The sequence below is a fragment of the Podarcis raffonei genome, chromosome 14 (genome assembly GCF_027172205.1).
Source record: "Podarcis raffonei isolate rPodRaf1 chromosome 14, rPodRaf1.pri, whole genome shotgun sequence".
NCBI lineage: Eukaryota > Metazoa > Chordata > Lepidosauria > Squamata > Lacertidae > Podarcis > Podarcis raffonei.
In genome coordinates this window covers 37,641,029-37,660,750 of record NC_070615.1, presented here as the reverse complement: position 1 = coordinate 37,660,750, position 19,722 = coordinate 37,641,029, and the positions used below count along the sequence as shown (strand labels likewise).

Sequence of the window (19,722 nt, the reverse complement as noted above, 5' to 3'; positions counted from 1 at the left end):
TGCTTGCTTTTGTTTTGACAATGCCCTCCTGTCCTTGTGTTGGGATTTGGGGGCGACCAGCTGAATCTGCAGAAACGGATCCCCTGCTGTATTTTGGTGTTTCCCCTGTAAATTGTTTGGGAATTGCTGCAGAGATGACGCTGCTGCAGGAGGGGAATGAGAACAGGAGACACACTGGGATTCCTTGTGAGATGTTTATGCGCACAGACTACAGCGCCCTCTGCAGGATTCTGTTGCTAGATGCGATTTGAGTAGGGATTTAGACGGCAAAGGCTCACGAGAAAATTTGAAACAATGCAAAAGAAACAACAAACAGGCATTAAAGGCTCTTTGATAACACAAGTAGGACCTACAACAAAATGGAGTGCTCCTGTTCAGGGTCCCCACCTGCCATCCACACCCTTTCCCAATATACTCTATTGCAGGGTTTCTCAAACTTGAGTCTCCAGCTGCTTTTGGACTACAATTCCCATCATCCCCGACCACTGGTCCTGCTAGCTAGGGATGATGGGAGTTGTAGTCCAAAAACACCTGGAAGGAAAAGACCAGAAGTTTCATAGGGAAGTTTCATAGGGAGAGTGGCCCCATTTTCCATATTTCCCCCCACTGTATATAACTTGCCAACTGAAGATAAACACTTCATGTGTCTAAAGCAAGTTTCTACTCCATGAGCCATACCCCATCCCCCCAAATTTTTAATATATATGTGTGTGTGTGTGTGTGTGTGTGTGTGTGCGCGCGCACCACAAAACTGTCTGGCTTTTTAAAAAAATGCAAAGTATAAAACTATTATTATAATTTAAGCAGAAATGAGTGAAGTGAAAATAAGGTTAAACTGCTGCCAGCCAGTGTAGACAATATCAAACTAGATTGACCCAATGGTTTGACTCAGTATAAAGCAGCTTCCCAGGTCCCAACATCTTGGTATTTTCCCTTCTAACAATTAACAAAAAAGACTCCGTATTTCAATAAATATAACTACGACCCCTGCAGATGACAACTGATTTATCTGATTTCCAATTCTTTCCTATGATTAGTCTGACCACAGCAATCACAGCTGCTGCAAGTTCCAAAACTTCCCCTTTCAGACCTCCCAGTAAAGCACATTGGGTGTTAAGATTACATTGCTACCAATAATTTCATTTATAATCTCCATCATTTATAATCCTCATCATTTCTTTGTGACATTTGTTGCAGCAGTGCTTCTTCATCGCCGCAGCATAATCAACTCTACCCAATAATACCAAGAACGCTGTCATTAACTTGTTGAATAGCTTCTCACCTTCTTCACCCCACTAAAATATCCACATGCTAAACACTGCATTGTCCTTGGATGTGGATAGGAAAAGAAGAGGAATGCCTAGCCTGATTTTAAGTGGACATGAAATAAGCTCTGCAAAGCTTGCTTGACTAAAGTAATGCCCTTTCCCCCTGAGGGAATCTCCCAGCTGCTGTTAACTACTCAGCAACAAAAGGTTAATTGCATGATGTAAAAAAAAATCGTTATCAGTTCTTTGGGAAGACTGTGGTCATTACACAGATGAGGAAGTCATTGACTTTCACTCTTGCTTTCATGCTTAGATCCCTCCCCCACTTCAGAATGATTAATAGCTTGGAAGACTAAATAGAAAAAGAAAAAAAAGAACTTGTCGTTTCTTGCTTTTGATATTTGTACACCTACTTTCTCAGACAAGAAGAAAAACTGTATAGAAATCTCAGCATAATCTGCACCAGGCATGGGGAACCTGTGGCTCTCCAGATGTTGATGGATTAAAACTGCCAGCATCCCAACCACTGCCTGATGGGAAATAGAGTCCAAACAACAGCTGGAAGGTCACCAATAGATAAGAGTATATAAATTTGATTCTGTTTGCATTTAAACCTGAACACAGGGTTGCATCCTTCGTGATTAGCAAAGATCCAAATTTTGCTATACAGTTTGCCAACCAGCCAATGTTAACAAAAAGGAGAGAAGGGTGCATAAAAATAATATTAGTGGAAATAGCATGCAATACTTAATATCAGGAGAAATTGCTTGCAAAATGTGTACATTAGTAAAAAAAAATGCATACAAAAATGTGATTAGTAGAAAAAAATGTACTAGAATACTGAAGTTTCATGACGATTTAAATTTTAAAAATTACAAATATACTGAAGAATTGCAGAGAACTTAATTTAAGATTGGGCCCAGAGAGAAAGGCCAAGTGACTAGGCAGTGGGGACAGAGGCGAGAAGGAAGGTATCCAGCCCGTAGGCCTCTCCAAGTCTGAATCCCAAACATATATATATGGAAAAATGCTGTTGGAGACTGCAGAACTGCTCAACACCTACTTTGCCTCTGTCTTCACCCAAAAGGAAAGCAGTGCCGAACCTGGTGATAACAGAATAAATGATGCAGGGAGGGAGCTGCAGCCCAAGATAGGAAGAGGTGGTAAGCGAACACTGATTCAAATCTCCAGGGTCTGATAAGCTGCACCAAGGGGTCCTAAAGGAGCTTGCAGGTGTAATCTCAGAGCCTGTCTATAATCTTTGAGAATCTTGGAGGCGAGGTGAGGTTCTTGTGGACTGGCCATGGGCAAATCTTGTCCTCAACTTCAAAAAGGGGTGGGGGAGAAGACCCCAGGTAACTACAAACTGATGAGCTTGATATCAATATGAGGAAAGGTCCTAGAGCAGATATTTAAACACTGGGCCTATGAGCATTTAGATAAGGGTGCTGTGATTAAGACCCAGCATGGGTTTATCAAAAGCAAGTTCATACCAGATGAACCACATTTCTTTCTTTCTTTTGATAGAGGTACAAGCTTGGTGGATCAGGGTAATGCTGTGGATGTTTTGTATCTTGATTTCAGTAAGGCTTTTGACAAAGTACCCCATGAAATTCTTGCGGAGAAGCCGGTAAAATGTCAGCTGGACAAGGTTACTGTTGTAAAGCATGTTGTCTAAAGACCATCATTTCTCGATCAAGGTTCTCAAGCAGATCCAGTGAAGCAGCCAGAAGTAATTTTATTATTTGAAGGATGCAACCAAGTAATAATACTACTCACCCTCCCACCCCACAAAAGCCACACATTAAAAGCAGAATTTTTCATTTTAAAATTGGCTGACACCTGCAAAACTACCCATCATTTAGTTGCGGGAAACAAAATTATGTGCCTTGTAATTTAGTTATAGGGACGCGGGTGGCGCTGTGGGTTAAACTACAGAGCCCAGGACTTGCTGATCAGAAGGTCGGCGGTTCGAATCCCCGCGACGGGGTGAGCTCCCGTTGCTCAGTCCCTGTTCCTGCCAACCTCGCAGTTCAAAAGCACATCAAAGTGCAAGTAGATAAATAGGTACCGCTCCGGCAGGAAGGTAAACGGCATTTCCGTGCGCTGCTCTGGTTTGCCAGAAGCAGCTTAGTCATGCTGGCCACATGACCCGGAAGTGCCGGCTCCCTTAGCCAATAAAGCGAGATGAGCACCGCAACCCCAGAGTCGGCCACGACTGGTCCTAATGGTCAGGGGTCCCTTTACCTTTACCTTAATTTAGTTATAATTAGAACAATGCATGCCTAGAGGTAGGCTCCATTGAAATCCACAGGCTTTATTTCAATCTAGGCATTGGGGCGTAAGAGCAGGGATGGTGGCCCATATTTCATCAAGCTGCCAACATGGACGGCGCAAAAAGTGAGTCAAAATGAGATCATTCAAGGATTAATCACACCCATGAAAGATTCTGAGCTCCGGCATTTATTGCAATACATTCTGTTATTAAAAGATACGTGAATGTCCTCCAAACGTAATTTTTTAAAATGAAAAATAAATATGAAGAACTAGTAAAAACAAGCAATGCTCTGTAAGGTCTTCACACTGGCGTTCCTTCGGCTTGCTTCTTAGGATTTGCAAAGTACTCTCTTGGGAAGAAAAGGGGCCTCTCCAGGTCCAGCATGGGCTCTTCGGTGCTCAAATTATCTTGCTGCTGCTGAGCGAGGATCATGGCCCGCAGCAGCGGTGGATAGGGGACGTAGCGAACCGTTTCCTCCTCCACAGGCGTGAAAATCTTAAAGGCCTCTTCCTCATGCCTTGGTACCATGCGCCAGTCATGATACATGGCCTTGTCAATTTCTTTCACTTCGCTTTCTGTTTTGCCTAAGGAGAAGTTGACACAGTGAAGAGAGCTATGGACAAATCGCACACAGGAAATGCTCACATTCCTGCATTTCACACACACAAACACACACACCCCCACACACAGGTGGCAGTGACCTGCAGGGCATCCTTCATCCACAAGTGACCCAGGTAAGTAGGGTCAAAATTGAGCTGCCACCTAGTAACAACTTCTGTAGCCATCAAGTAGCAAAAGAACGCCCAAGAGTTTCAGTGCAGGCCTAGGGATGCCAACTCAAAAGTAAGTTTCACTGAGTTCAATAGGCCTTACTCCCAGGTAACCCTACGTTAGACCCCTTGCATATACAACAATTCTGCAGGAGCACAGGCTAAATACAGAATGTGGAACTTGTCCCAGAATCTCAACTTCTATTTCTTTTCTGTTTCAAACAAAGGGAGGCTTCTAGCCCCCATGAACACAAATATATATTTGACCCTGCACAGTCGAAGGCAGGGGTGTGGGAAAGGATCTGGATGGGGACGTGGACTCCAAGTTCCCCAGCCTGTTTACTTTGATGGTGGGCAGAGCCACCCACTTGTCAGTCATCTGATGTCATCACGACTCCCAAGTCCTGCTGTTGGCAGCGATAAACTTCACCTGGAAGCTCTGATTAGGAGCCTTAGAATGCAACTGTCAATTGTTCTCTTGCAGCCATGTCTTCACCGGGGCCCACACCTGAGATCAAAATTGACACCATGTATGGCAGGCTTCCTCAGATTTGGCCCTCCAGATGTTTTGAGACTACAGTTCCCATCATCCCTGACCACCGGTCCTGATAGCTAGGGATCATGGGAATTGTAGGCCAAAAACATCTGGAGGGCCGAGGTTGAGGAAGCCTGATATATGGGGTAGGGCATAGTGCTTGAGGAAGCAAGTGTTGGAGACCAAATCAGAAACTAGTTAGGTCCATGGCCAAAGATTCTTCACCACTGGCCTAAGGCAATGCTTGTTAATCTCAGAACCCATTGGGTTTCTTAAATAAGGCCCCATTTGCACTATGTATTTAAAGCATGGGTAGGCAAACTTAGGCCCAGGGGCCGGATCTGGCCCAATCGCCTTCTAAATCCGGCCCGCGGACAGTCCGGGAATCAGCGTGTTTTTACATGAGTAGAATGTATCCTTTTATTTAAAATGCATCTCTGGGTTATTTGTGGGGCCTGTCTGGTCTTTTTACATGAGTAGAATGTATGCTTTTATTTAAAATGCATCTGGATTATTTGTGGGGCACAGGAATTTGTTCATTCCCCCCCCCATATAGTCCGGCCCCCCACAAGGTCTGACTGACAGGGGGCAGGCCCCCTGCTGAAAAAGTTTGCTGACCCCTGATTTAAAGCCATATCATACAATTTTAAACAGTCACGGCTTTCGCCAAAGAAACCTGAGCATAGTTTGCTAAAGGTGCTGAGAGTTGTTAGGAGACCCCTGCTCCCCTCACAGAGTCACATTTCTCAGAGTTCCCTGGAAAAAGCAGTGTTCGAAACTCCCATTATTCCAGGTGCATTTTGCAACTGGGAATTTCATTAGCACGAGCAATTTCTGAGCTCTGGGTGCAGTACTGCACCTAAGATTTCAGATTAAAACTACCACTGCTGGTGCTGAGGTGTGGGAGGAGAAATTCCTGCCTCCTCGACTTTCAAGAAATCACTGCAGTGTCAGGTAAGCTGATCGATTCTGCCTCTCAGCTGACCTTACAGAAAGGCAGCGTTTTATTCAGCATAATATTCTTAAGAATGTTAAGGGGGTGGGCAGGGGAAGCACGGCTTTGTTTTTCGCAGTCTTCAGAGAGGACTAGACCATGTGAAAAATGAACGTAAGATTTTAGCTGCCGTTCATTCATGTTCAGCTTTGTATACTTATATTTCAAAAAGTGCGCCTAGACATTCTGTTATGACACCCGTGACCTAGGTTTAAGGTGCCATTTAGCTCCTAGCTTTCAAATTTCAGTTTCTTAACACTGGGGAAAAGGGATTAATTATTAAAGCCTCTCAAAACAGCTCTTCTCTTACCTCGGAACGTCAAGTACCCCCAGGCTTTTCCATGATCCATATTCTGTAACAGAGAATTTGTATTTTGTATTTTACACATGTAGAAATACATATGCTTACATGTACATGGCACCCTGGACTCCTCTGGGAAGAAGAGCCTGATGTCCTTTTTTTATGAAGCATTCATTCTGAATTGTTTGTGAGATGGTTTATACGGCAATGAGCATTCACCCCAATTTGCTTCCAGGGTGTTTATACATCTTCCTACAAATAATTTCTTCAACCCCCACTTTTCAGTGCAGTTCCTCATCCCCTTTCTATTGCCAGAATTGGATACATTGAGCTAAGACAACAGAGCACTTCAAATGGCTTTCAATTCATGGAGGATAAAGCTTTCAATGGCTACTAGCCATATTGACTATGCTCTACCTCCACTGTCAGAGGCATTGTACCTCTGAGTAGCAGTTTCTAGGAATTGCAGGTGGGCAGAGTGCTGCTGAGCTCATGCCCAGCTTGAAGTCTTCCCATAGCCATCTGCTTGGCCGCTGTGCAAACAGGATACTGAATTGGATGGCCCATTGACCCAATCCAGCAGGCTCATCTTATTGTTAGAATTCCTGATCTATGATTGCAGTCATGGGATTTTTGTCTATCACATGACGGTATATGTTTTGACTCCACAGAGTGGGAAGTGACAGAGACAGGATGTTTGTGTTACTGTGTTCCGTGAAGTGGGACTATTGTCCTTTGTTCTTTTTCTCTTTGCTGTCTGATGCTAAAGAGAGCGGGAGCCATGTTGCAGTGCTCTGTGTGTGTTTATATGTAAATAAAGTAGATTAGCCAAAATGCTGAGTTGCTGAGCTCTGTCACGCATGATGCGCAAAGACACTGCGGATCCCTAAGTGTGCCGGTGTTGGTTGGAATCAGTCCCTGTGATGTTCGGGCCGAAGAAAGCTTTTGTAGCTCCCAAACAATCGACCAGGAGGGAGGGAACATGCCAGTTGGGCATGTGTCTCTGCCAGAGTCCTATTCGAGTGTAGGCTGAACTCCTGACACTTATGTTCTCATTAATCCACTTTGCTAAATTTGCACTCTCTGAAAGGGACAGTTATCATGGGGGACCCAATCCTTACACACTCCCTTCCAGTAAAAAAACACCCACCTCGGCTGTGTAATCCACCTTCACTTTGGTGATAACCCAATAACAAGGTTCGTCATACTGCCATAACCAGGATTTGCGTGTGACCATCCGCCCAACGCCAAAGAGGTGTAGCTGGCTGAGTAGGGTGAAGAGCCGGTTCTCGTTCCTCACATCCTCCCAGGCCAGAACGGGCAGCAGCTTGCCTGTGTAAGCACGGGTCATTTTCTCATAGTCCACCGCATAGCGCTCAGAGTCTCGAGGCTTATTCTTCAGGGCCAAGTACTCACGGACCTTCTTGGCCATTGCTGCGATTGGGCGGTGGACTTTCTTGCGAGCCATGGCTGTCTGAGAAATGAAAACATGGGTGAGGTTAGTATGTTGGGACTAGAATCAGGGAGAATACAGACTGAAATCTCCACTCAGCTCACTAGATAATTATTTATTATATTTCCATCCCACGCTTCCTTCCAGAGAAGCCCAGGGTGGCAAACGGCAAAGCAATAAAACAATACCATTGTTTTAAAAAGGACTTGAAAGCATCTAAAAGCATTTAGCACATCTAATAAACACATTTTTTAAAAAGTCACATACTGTCACAGCCTATAATTTCAAGGTAGCCAGAAACTGTATCTTTCAGCCATCAACTGTGTGGCTGAACAATAATATTTTAAAATTTCTTCTGAATGTTAATAATGAGGGATTTAAATGCCCACTCAGTCATGAAGCACACTGGGTGACCTTGAGTCAATTACTGTCTCTCAGCCTAAACTACTTCAAAGGGTTGTAGTGAGGGTAAAATAGGGAGGAAGAGAACCAGGCACATTAGCCTGGAGGAAAGGTGATATACAAATGTGATAAGTGAATAATATGTTTCATACAAATAAATAAGAATAGTTAAAACTCATCTTGGAAAACTACCTTAACATGCCTGCTAAAATAGAAAAGTCCTTGCAGTTCAGCAGGGTTCCACAGGATTGGAACCACAATACTGAATGCTTGGCTTCTGCATACCCTCCCAACATTTCTCCGATGAAATTAGGGACATCTCATTCCATAATTATAATTTTACTATTTATACCCCACACAGCACACTGGGTTGCCAAAGCCACTCTGGGCAGCTTTCAACATATATAAAAACGTAATAAAACATTAACCTTTTTTTATAAAAAAAAAACCTTCCCTTTACAAGATTGTCTTGAGATGGATAACTCCATACCCTCCAACATTTCTCCAGTGAAAATAGAGGCATCTTAAGGAAAAGCGGGACATTCTGGGATCAGATCAGAAACCGGGACGGCTTCTCTAAATCAGGGACATCCCTGGAAAATAGGGACACTTGGAGGGTCTGCTTTTGGTGGCTACATGCCATGCATCCAAACCATAGCTGTTAACCTTCCCTTTTTTTGCGGGAAATTCCCTTATTCCAGTGCCGTTTCCTGCTGCTTCCCGCTGCTATCCCGGATTGTTAGATATCCCATAGACTGTCCCCGGAACAGGTGAGGCTGCTGATCCCTTATTTTCGAGGCTGCTGATCCCTTATTTTCAAATCTGAAAGTTGACAGCTATGATCCAAACCATGCGCGGGTTGGGAGCAGAAGCAGTGTGTCATAGTGGTTAGAGTTTCAAACTAGGACCTAGGACACCATGATGCGAATGCCCTCCCAGCCATTAACTCAATAAAATAAATAAAAAGTGGAATTTCCACCCCACAATCATTCCTCCCTTATCCAGCCACCTTACCTTTCACCACTTAACACCAACTGCTTGATCCAACCGCTCTAACACAGGCGATCCAACTCGCTAAATCATCCGGTGCGCAACATTTCCGCTCCTTTTTTTTGTGTGTGAACCCGTAATAACTTGCTAACTCTATGATTGAACGCGTAGAGGTTGGCCACAGACCGTACACGCTCTAGGAAGCGCCGTCCGCTTTGTAAATAGTCCGGCAGGGAACATTTCCGCTTTCTTCTTCATTGAACTTTACAGGCGCTCTAAGCAAGGGCGGTCCTTCTCAATAAATCATCCGGTAGGCAACACTTCCACTCTATTCTCGGTGGACTCTTATTTTAAGTCCGTGTGGAGGTCAATTCTTTCAGAGTACTTCCTTACATCTTCCGCCGCAACCCAGTCCTTTGGAAGTTGCCCCTTCCCGGCTGGATGGCATTTGTTTATTTTTTGGGGGTGGAAGAAAAGCACCGAGCGGAACTCCCCCCGCGCAACAACCTCTTTCCGCAGGGACCGTTTAAAAGGCTGCACCGCAGAGAAGCTTCTCTGTCTTAGCTTCTTTTGCTAATGAAAGAGATGCAGGGATGTACCTCCCTTGGTGCTATTGTGGTTGGTAGGCTTGCGGGAGGGTTGTTGTGGAGCTCTTGGGGTTTAACTCCCCAATTCTGAGTTTGGTGATCCTTTGGAGCTACTCTCTATTATCACTCAACCGACCAAATAATAGGTTTTGTCTTTGTTGAGGTTGGGTTACTGAGGGAGGGCAGACTGAACGCGGGATTCGCAGTGAGGGGATGGTGGTTCAGTTATAGCGCATAACAAATATGTCCTTAGAAATGCGAAGCAGCAGAGTCTTAAAAAAGAGAAAAATTGTTTGACTATTATACAGTCTCAGCAGTTGGGTGGGGAAAGAGGGGAATGTGGTCTGCTGCCTTGGAATTGGAGGAGAGCCAGGGTTGCTTTCATCTTCTAAGTATGGTCTTTCCGCTTCTAGAAAAGGTTGTGGGTTCTCCTAGTTAACTGTGGTACTGAAAATTGTACAGCCTCCTAGGAATCTGTGCTTTTCATATGGTTGTGAGGTTTTTACGTTTATATGTGTGCATATATAAAACTACTTGAAAAGTTGTTGACTTGGTAATGGCAGTTTCTGTCTGATTATTCTTAAAACTGTGGGTTGCTTCTAATGATGATCAGGTGAGTTTTGAACTTGTGGCATCCTTATGGAAATTTCTTGTCTGAGGTTCTTTAAAATACCTTTGGATATGTTGCAAATCTGCCTGGGACTCTGCAAATGCTTCTGCATTCCTGAACAAACTTTCTTAAGAGGCAGTGTATGAGGATAAATTAAACCATGGAGGAATGTAAAAAGCTTGACGCTCTTGACAGAACCAGCCAGCTTGTCAGAAGAGCCATTACTTGGGAGATCTCTGATTCTGAAGGAGGCAGTGACATCGAATTGCAGGACTCTGTGGCTGTTGTGAGTCACGTGGCAGCTGGTGTTTGGGACCACCTGGACAAAGAAAAGTTGGAAACATGCATAAGTCCAGGTGAACCCAAAGAGTTGCCTTCGCTTACATTAGTGCCCCAAGTAGCATCTTGCTCCCCCAGTCCAGAGAAAAAGAAGAAAAATCAGCCTCCTAAAGGACCAAGAGCAGTGCAGACCAAAGTGAAAGACAGAAAGCTTGAAAGGAAACTGCAAAAAGAAGAGAAAATGAGGAAGAAAAAGCAGTATGCACTAGAAAAAGAGAGACGAAAGGAAGCCGCAGCTGCCTTGAAATCTTTACGGCCTGATCAGTGTATGAAGTACGTGACTGTATGTGTGGACCCAGGTAGGGCTTTTATTTTAGTGCTGTTTTCAAACAATTGGGAATTGATCCCTGTGCCTGATTTATTGCAAATCTACCAGTAGATCTTGACCTGGGAATAGGAGGCCTCTTGCATGCAGCTTGTTGCTGGGTTCTGTTGTAGCTGCTTCTATCCATTGCAGCAGTGTCACTGGTGGTTCACAGAGCAAGTGGAATTTTTTACTCTCTTGGCACTAGGTATGTTGAGGTCTAGAGGAGAGTGCTTGGGACACTGACCCATAGTGCTGTATAATACAGTTAAGATGTGAATCAGGCCATTTGTATGATCCTTGCCCATCAGGTCTTCTAGAGGATCCTGGTTCAGATGCTTTGCTGGGAGCTTTAGATTCTTTGGAGTGTAAATACCACATTGAACCTCAGGCAGTTCCACACAGCATAACCTGGAAGAGAGATCTCTCCAGTAGTATGTCTTGCATGGTGAGTATTCGAAACTCAGCTGTTAGCTAGGCAAGGCACAGATGAAATATGGAATGTCTTCTACTTAACTCATTTCCTGATTCTGCTCATCTGCTGTTAATAGTGCTTGTAGGCAGGCAGAAAAACAAGCAACTTAAAAATAGAACTTGTGCTGATAATGTATTTATATGTATGCCACACATAGAAGCAACTTTAAAATGGATCCTTCTGCAAAATAGGGCTAGTAGTCGAGCATGGCCAGTATCAAACCAGGTTTGTTAAGACTTTCAGGGAGCTAGATGGAGTAGTAGTAGTTTTAAAGGATTTTTAAAAATACAATTTATTTCCTTCTGGAACGGTTCTGTAAGTCAGCAAGTGATGTGTGAAGCTAATAATCTCCTAGCAAATGGTTTTCAGTAACATGCCTTCAGTCTGGAGGTTCCATTTAGTAGTGATTATTAGTACATGACTGTATGTAGTAGTCATTAATAGGCTTCCATGAATTTGGCTAATCTCTTTTTAAAGCAGGAATGGGGAACTCGTAGTACTCCCAGTGTTGTTGGGCTCAAACTCCCATCAGCCCCAGCCAGCATGACAATGCTCAGGGATGATGAGAGTTGTATTCCAGCAACATCTGGAGGACCTCAGGCTCCCCATCCTTGTTTCAAGCCAAAGTTGCTTACATACATATTGTGGCAGTCAATGCCACATAACCAAATTATGCTCTGTGGGGAAAGAGCCTTTTGTCTGTACTGACAAAATGGTTGACTTTGTTTTTGTAGGATGGCCCCCAGGAAAAGGCTGAAGATGAAAGGGAGATCGTGCTCTTACTGGAGCCTTGGGATTTTCTCAGACCCCTCTACTCTTTAATGCAGGTATGGTAATAGCGTCTCTTGTATCTGCTGTTTAAATATGCCACCTAGATAGCACTGTCCTATGGCCACTCTCAGCAAACCCCATGGATTGCATTGAGGAGTACTTTTGAGGGTGGCAGAAGTATGTTGTAGAGGTGTCCTAAGCTTATTTAAGGACAATTTCTGGGCCTGGAATTTGGGGGGGGGGGTTGAATTCAGATGTTTCATTTGAACAATTGACTGCTACAGTCAAGTGTAACAGTTACAGCCCTACTGTTATCAGTGGGACTTACTCCTTAGTAAATCTGTTTAGATTGAAGGCTTAGGCATAGCTTCTTACTGGAATGTGTCTCTACACATCACTGTTCTGAGGATGTGATAAAAATCCATAATCCATTAAAGCGGGGGAACCTCCTACTAAAAATGTGAGTATGCTTTAGAATTTATGTCTTATTACACAGGTGTTGAAGAGCTAAGTAAGTGAGAGGCAGCACTAAGAGAGTTAGGTTGCAGCAAGCAGTATTCAAGAGGAGATGAGTGCCGGAAGCATTAAGGCCAAAGGTGAGCAGGGAAGAACAGGGATTCTTGCATAGAACAAAGTTGTTAGACGAGTAGAGATCACAACTGGCTGCCAGTCAGCTACTGGGCCATGTTCAAAGTCTTGTTAACATATAAAGAGTTTGGGAGCAGGTTACCTGAAAAACCACCTGCCCGTGTACAGAACTATGGCTGGCATAGGGATGTGGCATAACGCAAGAGAGAGAGCACTCATTGTTGTCATCCCCCCAACCGTATGCCTCCCATGGGAAGACAGATAAATCCTCCTCATCCTGATTGTGGACTGATTTTGGCCCCCGCACAATAATGCTGCCACTGTCTTAACAGCATTCCCGATTATCGGGAAAATATACAAAGTGGCTATGGTCTATATGGGATGAACTCACCACATGCATACAGACCAGACACATGTGCATCTCACACACCACACATGCCTCCTCTCACTCACATTCCTCTCTCTGCCCAAGCACATCTCTATCTCTCTTTCACACACAGAGAGACTACACATACACCCCCTTCACCTTCTCTCTCCTGCTCCTGCCCCCCTCTCTTTTTCACACACACACACACACACACACACACACACACACACACACACACATCTTTCATCTATCTCTCTCTCTCTCTCTCCCCAAAAGAGAAAACCCTCCCTTCAGAAAAGCACCTGAAAGTGTGTTCCCATTTCTCTTTGAATATGGTAGCAGAGCATCTTCTTTTGCATGTTCAGTCCGCAGCATCCCCTGAAAGGGCTGGCAGAGACCCCTGCCTGAAACCATGGAGAATTGTCGCCAGGCTAGATGGAGCAATGGCTTGACACAGTATAAGGCAACTTCCAGGAAGGGCCATAGTTCATCTGCTCATCTGTACAGCACCTGCTTTGCATGCATGCAAAAGATTCCAGGTTCAATCATTGCTGTCTCAGTTGAGCTGGGAGAAGCCCCTGCCTGAAACTCTGGATAGCTGCTGCCAGTTGATGCAGATGGTATTGAAATGGGCAAAGGGTCTGACTCTGTATAAGGCAGTTTCCTTTGTTTCTCTAAGTGTGGGATTGTGACAGGGTACGAGAACATAAATGTATCATAGTGGTAATACATGAGTTCATCACTCAAACCCTTTTTGCACTAGCTGGAGCTTCCACACCATTTTACTCCATGTAGAGCAAAATGCAGTCACCCAGCCTGGGTGTCGCCATAGCTTTACTGATATGCATGCTATGTCACAACATGCTCACACCATTGGCATCCCCCAGTGAGATGCCCAGGGAGTGACAGGGACTGTAATGCTGTGCAACTCAAACTCTGCATATACTGTCTCCACACACCCATATCTACATTAAGAAAATTAACACAAATTACTCTACACATGCTGGGGGGCTGGACTAGCTGAGCTCCTCCCTAGCTGGACCAAAAACTGTTTTTAAGTTCTTATGGAAAGGCTTCTTGTGTATGCATGTCTGTGACACTGTCTTCTTTTATTTCAGAGCATGAACCCTGGCAAGCAGCAGAATGTGCCTGATCTCACCCGAATGTTGCCCTTTAGCAGCCCGAAAGATTACTGTGCAATCTCCTGCAGCATGGCAGTCATTGGACTAGATGCCTACCAATGGTACATGTATTGGGAGGGCAGCTAAGTTAGGGGTGAGAAGTGACCTGTCTTCCACATGGCAAGTAGCTCAGTGGTAGAGCACACACTTGGATGCAGAAGGCCTCGTGTTTAATCCCCACCACCTCTATGTTGCTTCATGAGAATACTGAATTCTCTCCTGGTGGTAAAGGCAACGTACAGAAAGAAAGATAAAGAGAGCTTAGACGTTATAAAGTAATTTTGATCTGCTTTATTGAGTGAGTGCACTTTACATGGAAAATAGAGATGACTCATAAGAACATCAGAAGAGCCCTTCTGGACCCCAGAATCCAGCATCATGCTCTCACAATGGCCAGCCACTTGCCTAAGGGAAGCCCAAATGACATTCTCCTCAATTGTGATTCCCCGAAACTGGAACTCAGAGGCAGGCCCATGCAGAGGTGGGGAGGAGCTGGGTACACTTGTCCTGGGCCTTGGAGGGCTTAATTAGTTAGGGGGCCCTGCCAGGGACTGACTGCTTTTTTGTTTGAAGAGTCCCACCATTGGCCTCAGACAAGCTCTTCACAGGCCTGTTCAGAGGCATACTGCCTCCCAACCGCAGAGGTAGAACATCAGGGTTAGCAGCTATTGATAGCCATATCTCCCATGGAATTATCTAATCCTCTTTTAAAACCACCCAACTTTGTGGCCATTATGGGGGTGAGTTCTATGGTTTAGCTACGCACTGTGTGAAAGTGGAAAGATAAGCCATTCCTTTCAGCTATGTGCATTCCGTAAAACCGCATAATTGGTGCAAGCCTCTATACCGTCATTTTCTTCACGGGGGCAATGCAGTGTGTGACTCCTGTCCTTTTAAGCTGCAAAGGCAGGGGAAACCCAACCAGATGGGTGGGGTATAAATAATAAATTATTATTACTATGCAAAAAAATTCTGCAGACCCATCGCGTCTCCAAATTTATTGGTGCGGGGTTCCTACGAGGTACCTGGTTTTTGACAAATGAAGGTCATGTCAATAATAACAGATCCAAGTTTATGTTGTAAACTACAGCCTGACGTCAAACACGTTTCGATAAGCGATATATAAATCGCGTCACTCACAAGAGCTTGAAAACTAGCAATCTGTTGTTCTGATCTGAACTGCTTAGGTATAACCAGCATCGTGGACACCAGCAGGAAGCACTGAATCCTGGGCAGGAGGAGGCGCCAGGATTCCAGCCTGGCCCAGAACTGTTGATGACAGAGCATCAAATACAGGAGGTGAATACAATTACCAAGAGTGAGCCAGTTGTAAGGGGAGGAGCTTTTGGAGAAGAGGGACAAGGCTATCAGTGGCCAGTTCTGCTTCCACTGTCAGAGGGAATGCACCTCTGAATTGCAGTTGCTGGGAGTCACCAGGGGGGAGTGCTCTTTACTCTGGTCCTGCTTACAGGCTTCCCATATAGGCTGGCCATTGTGAGAACAGGATGCTGAACCACGTAGGTGAGCAAGGTTTTCTTATGCAAGTTATTCTAGAAATAAAAAAGGATTGATTTATTCTTCAAGGAGAGTTCTGTCAATAGTTCAGCAGCCTTGATAGCTAAATGATGCATAGAGACAGTACTCCTGTGGCTACCATATGCAGAGAGCAAATGGAGGAATGCCATTGCCTTTATGTCCTGGTTTGCCAGCAACCAAAGGCCCCCTCTTAAGGTTCACAGATGGAAACTTAACCATGTAGTGTAGCAGAGGGGTGAGACAGACCTTCCTTCCTTCCTTCCTTATTTATTTATTTATTCATTCCTTCCTTTCTTCCTTCTTTTTTCTAAGGAGTGGCAGAGCTCCTCTGGAAAGCAGCCTCATTGGCCCACTATTTTGTTTCCCCACAATCCTCCAGATGTTGCATTAGTCCAGAGCACTGTGTGAAAAACAAAATGGCAGCCACTATCGAAACATAGTGCCTCCCACTATTGGCTGCTATCCCCCATATACCCCAATGCCCTGGACTGATGCAATGAGGGCAAAACAAAATGGTCCTTGCTAGATGAAATTCGGCCACTAGAGCTGAATCCTATTGGAAGGCAGGGGGAACCAAAGACAGGTGGGTATCAGCATTCTGTAAGTCTTCTTAAGAGTGCTGGGGCCTTGCTTGCTGCCTGAAAGTGCTGAGTACTGACATCAGACTTTCCTGATAACCTTGCTATGCCCCAAGTGCGACACAAAAGTTAGGGCATGCTTTAAGTCCATGGACTTCAGTGACCTTAAGTGTAACTGTGTTGGATGTAGGTCTGTGTTCATAGATGATCCCTATTTATTCTGTCTCCCTGTTGCTCCTGCAGGCTCTGGTGGTGCTACAACTCTGGAGTAACACCGGTGTCTCATTCCTGGAGACATGGCAGGAGTTTGCCCAGCACATTTCTGCAATGACCAAAGCTATTGCGCAGCGCCCATATAAGTGAGTGCCTTTTGCCACAGATCATCTTTGCAGCCTCGTTTCTCTTCAAAGCTCTTCCCCTCCACCCCCTTAGCTGCAAGTGTCTGTTTTATAAAGCCGGAATGCCTCTAATGTGTGCACAAGTAGCATGAATGAAAAGGAAGCCTCCCAATTCTTTATTGAAGAAAAACTGATAGAGACACACACATATGTACCTGGTGCATGTTAGTAATATACCATTTGCAAGAAGAAAATCCATACCTTGCCATCTCGACTCTTCTTCTGAGGCAACCAGATGAAAAAAGGAACACTTTCTTTGCTACTGCTTCCTGATAAATTGGGGGGGTTTATTTTTAACTCAAAAACAATAGGACTGTGTTTTAGAAGAGGCATCTGTTGTTTCTCTCACATGCACATGGAGGGATGCCCCTCCTGAGATACTTGATTTTCTCCAGAAATATTGTTTATGCATATGAAGATGCTTGCATGTTTATCTATTAGTAAGTGAGCAACACTTAGAACATTCTGAGGGCTTTGTTCGGTTTTTAAAGACATCTCATCTCAAGCAGCCTGTCCCTTTGCCTCTTCCCACAGGAAACAGCAGGGAAACCAGCCTTTCTCCTTCTGCGCTGATGGTGGGTGGGCCAGTGGAGTGCGTGTGCAGAAAGATGGGATGGGACTCCGACAGGCCTGGCTGAGGCAAATCCAGCAGCTTAACCGAACCAGCCCTGCCATGGCAGCAGCCATCACCAAAACATACCCTTCACCACAGCTGCTGCTAGAGGTCAGTTCACATCTTGGATTGCTTTGTCGTTGGCTAATCAGCAGGCCTCCAGAGAGGAGGAAGGCAAACCTGCCACGAAGCAGGTAGGCAGATCAAGCCCTCCTCAAAATATCTCGAGGGCTGCTGCAGAGAAGAGGGCCAAGGCTTTCTCCCCTGCTGCTCCAGAGAAGTAAATTGAATGGGCCTCAACAGACCCACAGCAAAATGTGGCTGGGCTTTATTCCCAATGGTCAGTTGGCATTTGGTGCCCTTTGGGTGTGCTCAGTTGTCACTGAGATATTATTTATTATGGGGGGACTCCCTTAGGGTCCCCTGGAGACAGAGTCATCTTCTGGTTTATTCCCATTTTCCTACGTTGCAAAGCTTCCGTGGACACTCAAGCACCAAAAATTCAAGACTCAAACCACACGGTGCTTGAACCCTCAACCCTGAGAGTAAGACTCTCGTGCTCTACCGACTGAGCCTAAACGGCCTCAGCCAAGTATACCTGAAGGAGTCTCTCCACCCCGCATTGTTCAGCCCAGATACTGAGGTCCTCCAAGGGTCTTCTGGTGGTTCCCTCACTGCGAAAAACAAAGTTACAGGAAATCAAGCAGGCCTTCTTGGTAGCGGCACCCTCCCTGTGGAATGCCCTCCCTTCACATGTCAAGGAGATATGTAACTTTTAGAAGACATCTGAAGGCAGACCAGTATTGGGAAGTTTTTAATGTTTGATGTTTTACTATGTTTTATAAATGCTGTAAGCTGCCCAGAGTGACTGGGGAAATCCAGCCAGATGGGCAGGGTATAAATAATAAAATTATTACTATCCCAGCTCTTCCTGATAAGGATCTAACAACATAAGCTTCTCTTTGCATGTTGAATCAATGGCTATCCAATAGGGCATAATATAGGTTCAGAATGGCTCTACATTCTACACTGGAGGAAATCATCAGGGTTGTCTGTAGCCAATTTATTTTTCCTTTTTTAAAGGCCTACAGAGAGTGTAGCACAGACAAAGAAAAACAGCTCCTCCTAAGTGACATTCTGGTCAGAAGTGAAGAAAATGAGAGGGAGCGGCGGATTGGCCCAGACTTGTCTCGTCGGGTCTACCTCTTCATGATATCTACCAATCAAGAGCTTGTTTTAGACCTAAGTGCCTAGGTGAGATAGTCAAAGGCCAGAATCTCATGTTTTCTAATCACTGAACCTCTGTTTCTGTATTGCTAGTTATTGCAGAATGGACCTCTAGAAAGCAGTAAATGTCTTGTGCACAAATACCATCAAGCCTCTTGAATTATTCCACCTGCCCATGAAATTCTCATTCAATGAAGATTGGCTTGCAGTAGCCTTTTCGTATCTTCATACAAATCTGTAGTGTTAGTTCCACTTGGACCAAGTTACCCAAAGGATCACCTGTCTCTACGTAAGCCTGCAAGAGGCCCTTATCGGAGTTTCTCTACTATCATCAGTTATACCAAGTTGCCAGTGAAAAGGCTGCCTTAGTAATTGTGAGAACATGCCAGAAATTGGGACCAAAGAGTCTCATTTTAGCACCTGGTAAAGCCCTTTTAGTTCCCCAACCTTTTTAAATCTAAAGCAGTTGATATCTCAACTGGCCCAAATGTTAAAGATACATAGGAATGGCAGTGTCAGAAGTCCCACCACCTTGTGATGTTAGAGGGGCAGTGGGGTATGCAAGTGTGTTGTGTTGTGGCCCCCAGGTTGTGCAATATGCTCAAGGACTCATGACACTGTCATTGTATATGTTGTCAGGACATTCCTCTACTCACAACACCTGGGTGAGTGGATGTTTACCCTCCTATTATTTTGCTGCTTATGTGACTGTTTAGTTTTGCAGTTTTAATTAATTCTTTATTTGAAATTGCAGTAATTTATGTAACCTGCCCTGAGACCATTTGGTGAAAGGCAAGAGATAGCTTTGTGACTGATATGCAGTAAGGCAGCACATTTCCAACTCCCAACAATAGCAGCAAAAGAGCATTTAATTAGTAAACTAGGATGAAGCAACAAATAAAGCTTGGAAGAAGCCCAATAGGAGATCTTTATGTGACAGGAATGTAAACTCAGTTCATATGGTGCTCAAAGGCACACTTTTCTTTAATTCTAACTATGTCCACACACACCACTCTAGTTATTATTTTGCAAATGGTCTAGAAGGCAGGCAACAAGATTTTAGTTAACAAAATAGATTCCAGTTCTAGAAAACAAAGTAGCTTATGCAAGTCTGGCATTACCAAATCACCTCTCAGCTAAACCATCTTTTATCTCTG

The 19,722-nt window shown here is 44.5% G+C and overlaps 2 protein-coding genes across 3 annotated transcripts; one reads left to right on the top strand and one right to left on the bottom strand.

Annotated features, from left to right (window-relative positions):
• Positions 1-3,687: 3,687 nt before the first annotated feature.
• MRPS34 (mitochondrial ribosomal protein S34) lies at positions 3,688-9,140 on the bottom strand. Its single transcript, XM_053364778.1, has 4 exons — positions 9,016-9,140; positions 7,297-7,620; positions 6,156-6,198; positions 3,688-4,130 (listed from the first exon to the last, which is right to left on the bottom strand). The coding sequence occupies exons 2-4, from the start codon at positions 7,612-7,614 to the stop codon at positions 3,847-3,849; spliced, it is 645 nt and encodes a 214-aa protein (XP_053220753.1). The 5' UTR covers positions 7,615-7,620; positions 9,016-9,140; the 3' UTR covers positions 3,688-3,846.
• Positions 9,141-9,300: 160 nt separating this feature from the next.
• On the top strand, positions 9,301-18,711 carry EME2 (essential meiotic structure-specific endonuclease subunit 2). 2 transcript variants are annotated; one of them, XM_053364776.1, is made up of 8 exons: positions 9,301-10,826; positions 11,143-11,279; positions 12,041-12,133; positions 14,151-14,275; positions 15,401-15,512; positions 16,571-16,686; positions 17,260-17,449; positions 18,422-18,711. In XM_053364776.1, the coding sequence occupies exons 1-8, from the start codon at positions 10,349-10,351 to the stop codon at positions 18,590-18,592; spliced, it is 1,422 nt and encodes a 473-aa protein (XP_053220751.1). In that variant the 5' UTR covers positions 9,301-10,348; the 3' UTR covers positions 18,593-18,711. The 2 variants fall into 2 exon arrangements, with proteins under 2 accessions (XP_053220751.1, XP_053220752.1); XM_053364777.1 differs by lacking the exon at positions 12,041-12,133.
• The last annotated feature ends 1,011 nt before the right edge of the window (positions 18,712-19,722 follow it).

What these genes read in the sequence shown, in the direction of transcription:
- MRPS34 (XM_053364778.1), bottom strand. Translation starts at nt 7,614, where the DNA reads ATGGCTCGCAAGAAAGTCCACCGCCCAATCGCAGCAATGGCCAAGAAG. An exon ending in AGGTGGATTACACAGCCGAG is followed by an intron (nt 6,199 to 7,296) that starts GTGGGTGTTTTT and finishes TCTCTGTTACAG; the next exon opens with AATATGGATCATGGAAAAGC. An exon ending in GGGGTACTTGACGTTCCGAG is followed by an intron (nt 4,131 to 6,155) that starts GTAAGAGAAGAG and finishes ACTTCTCCTTAG; the next exon opens with GCAAAACAGAAAGCGAAGTG.
- EME2 (XM_053364776.1), top strand. Translation starts at nt 10,349, where the DNA reads ATGGAGGAATGTAAAAAGCTTGACGCTCTTGACAGAACCAGCCAGCTT. An exon ending in ATTGCGCAGCGCCCATATAA is followed by an intron (nt 16,687 to 17,259) that starts GTGAGTGCCTTT and finishes CTCTTCCCACAG; the next exon opens with GAAACAGCAGGGAAACCAGC. An exon ending in CACCACAGCTGCTGCTAGAG is followed by an intron (nt 17,450 to 18,421) that starts GTCAGTTCACAT and finishes CCTTTTTTAAAG; the next exon opens with GCCTACAGAGAGTGTAGCAC.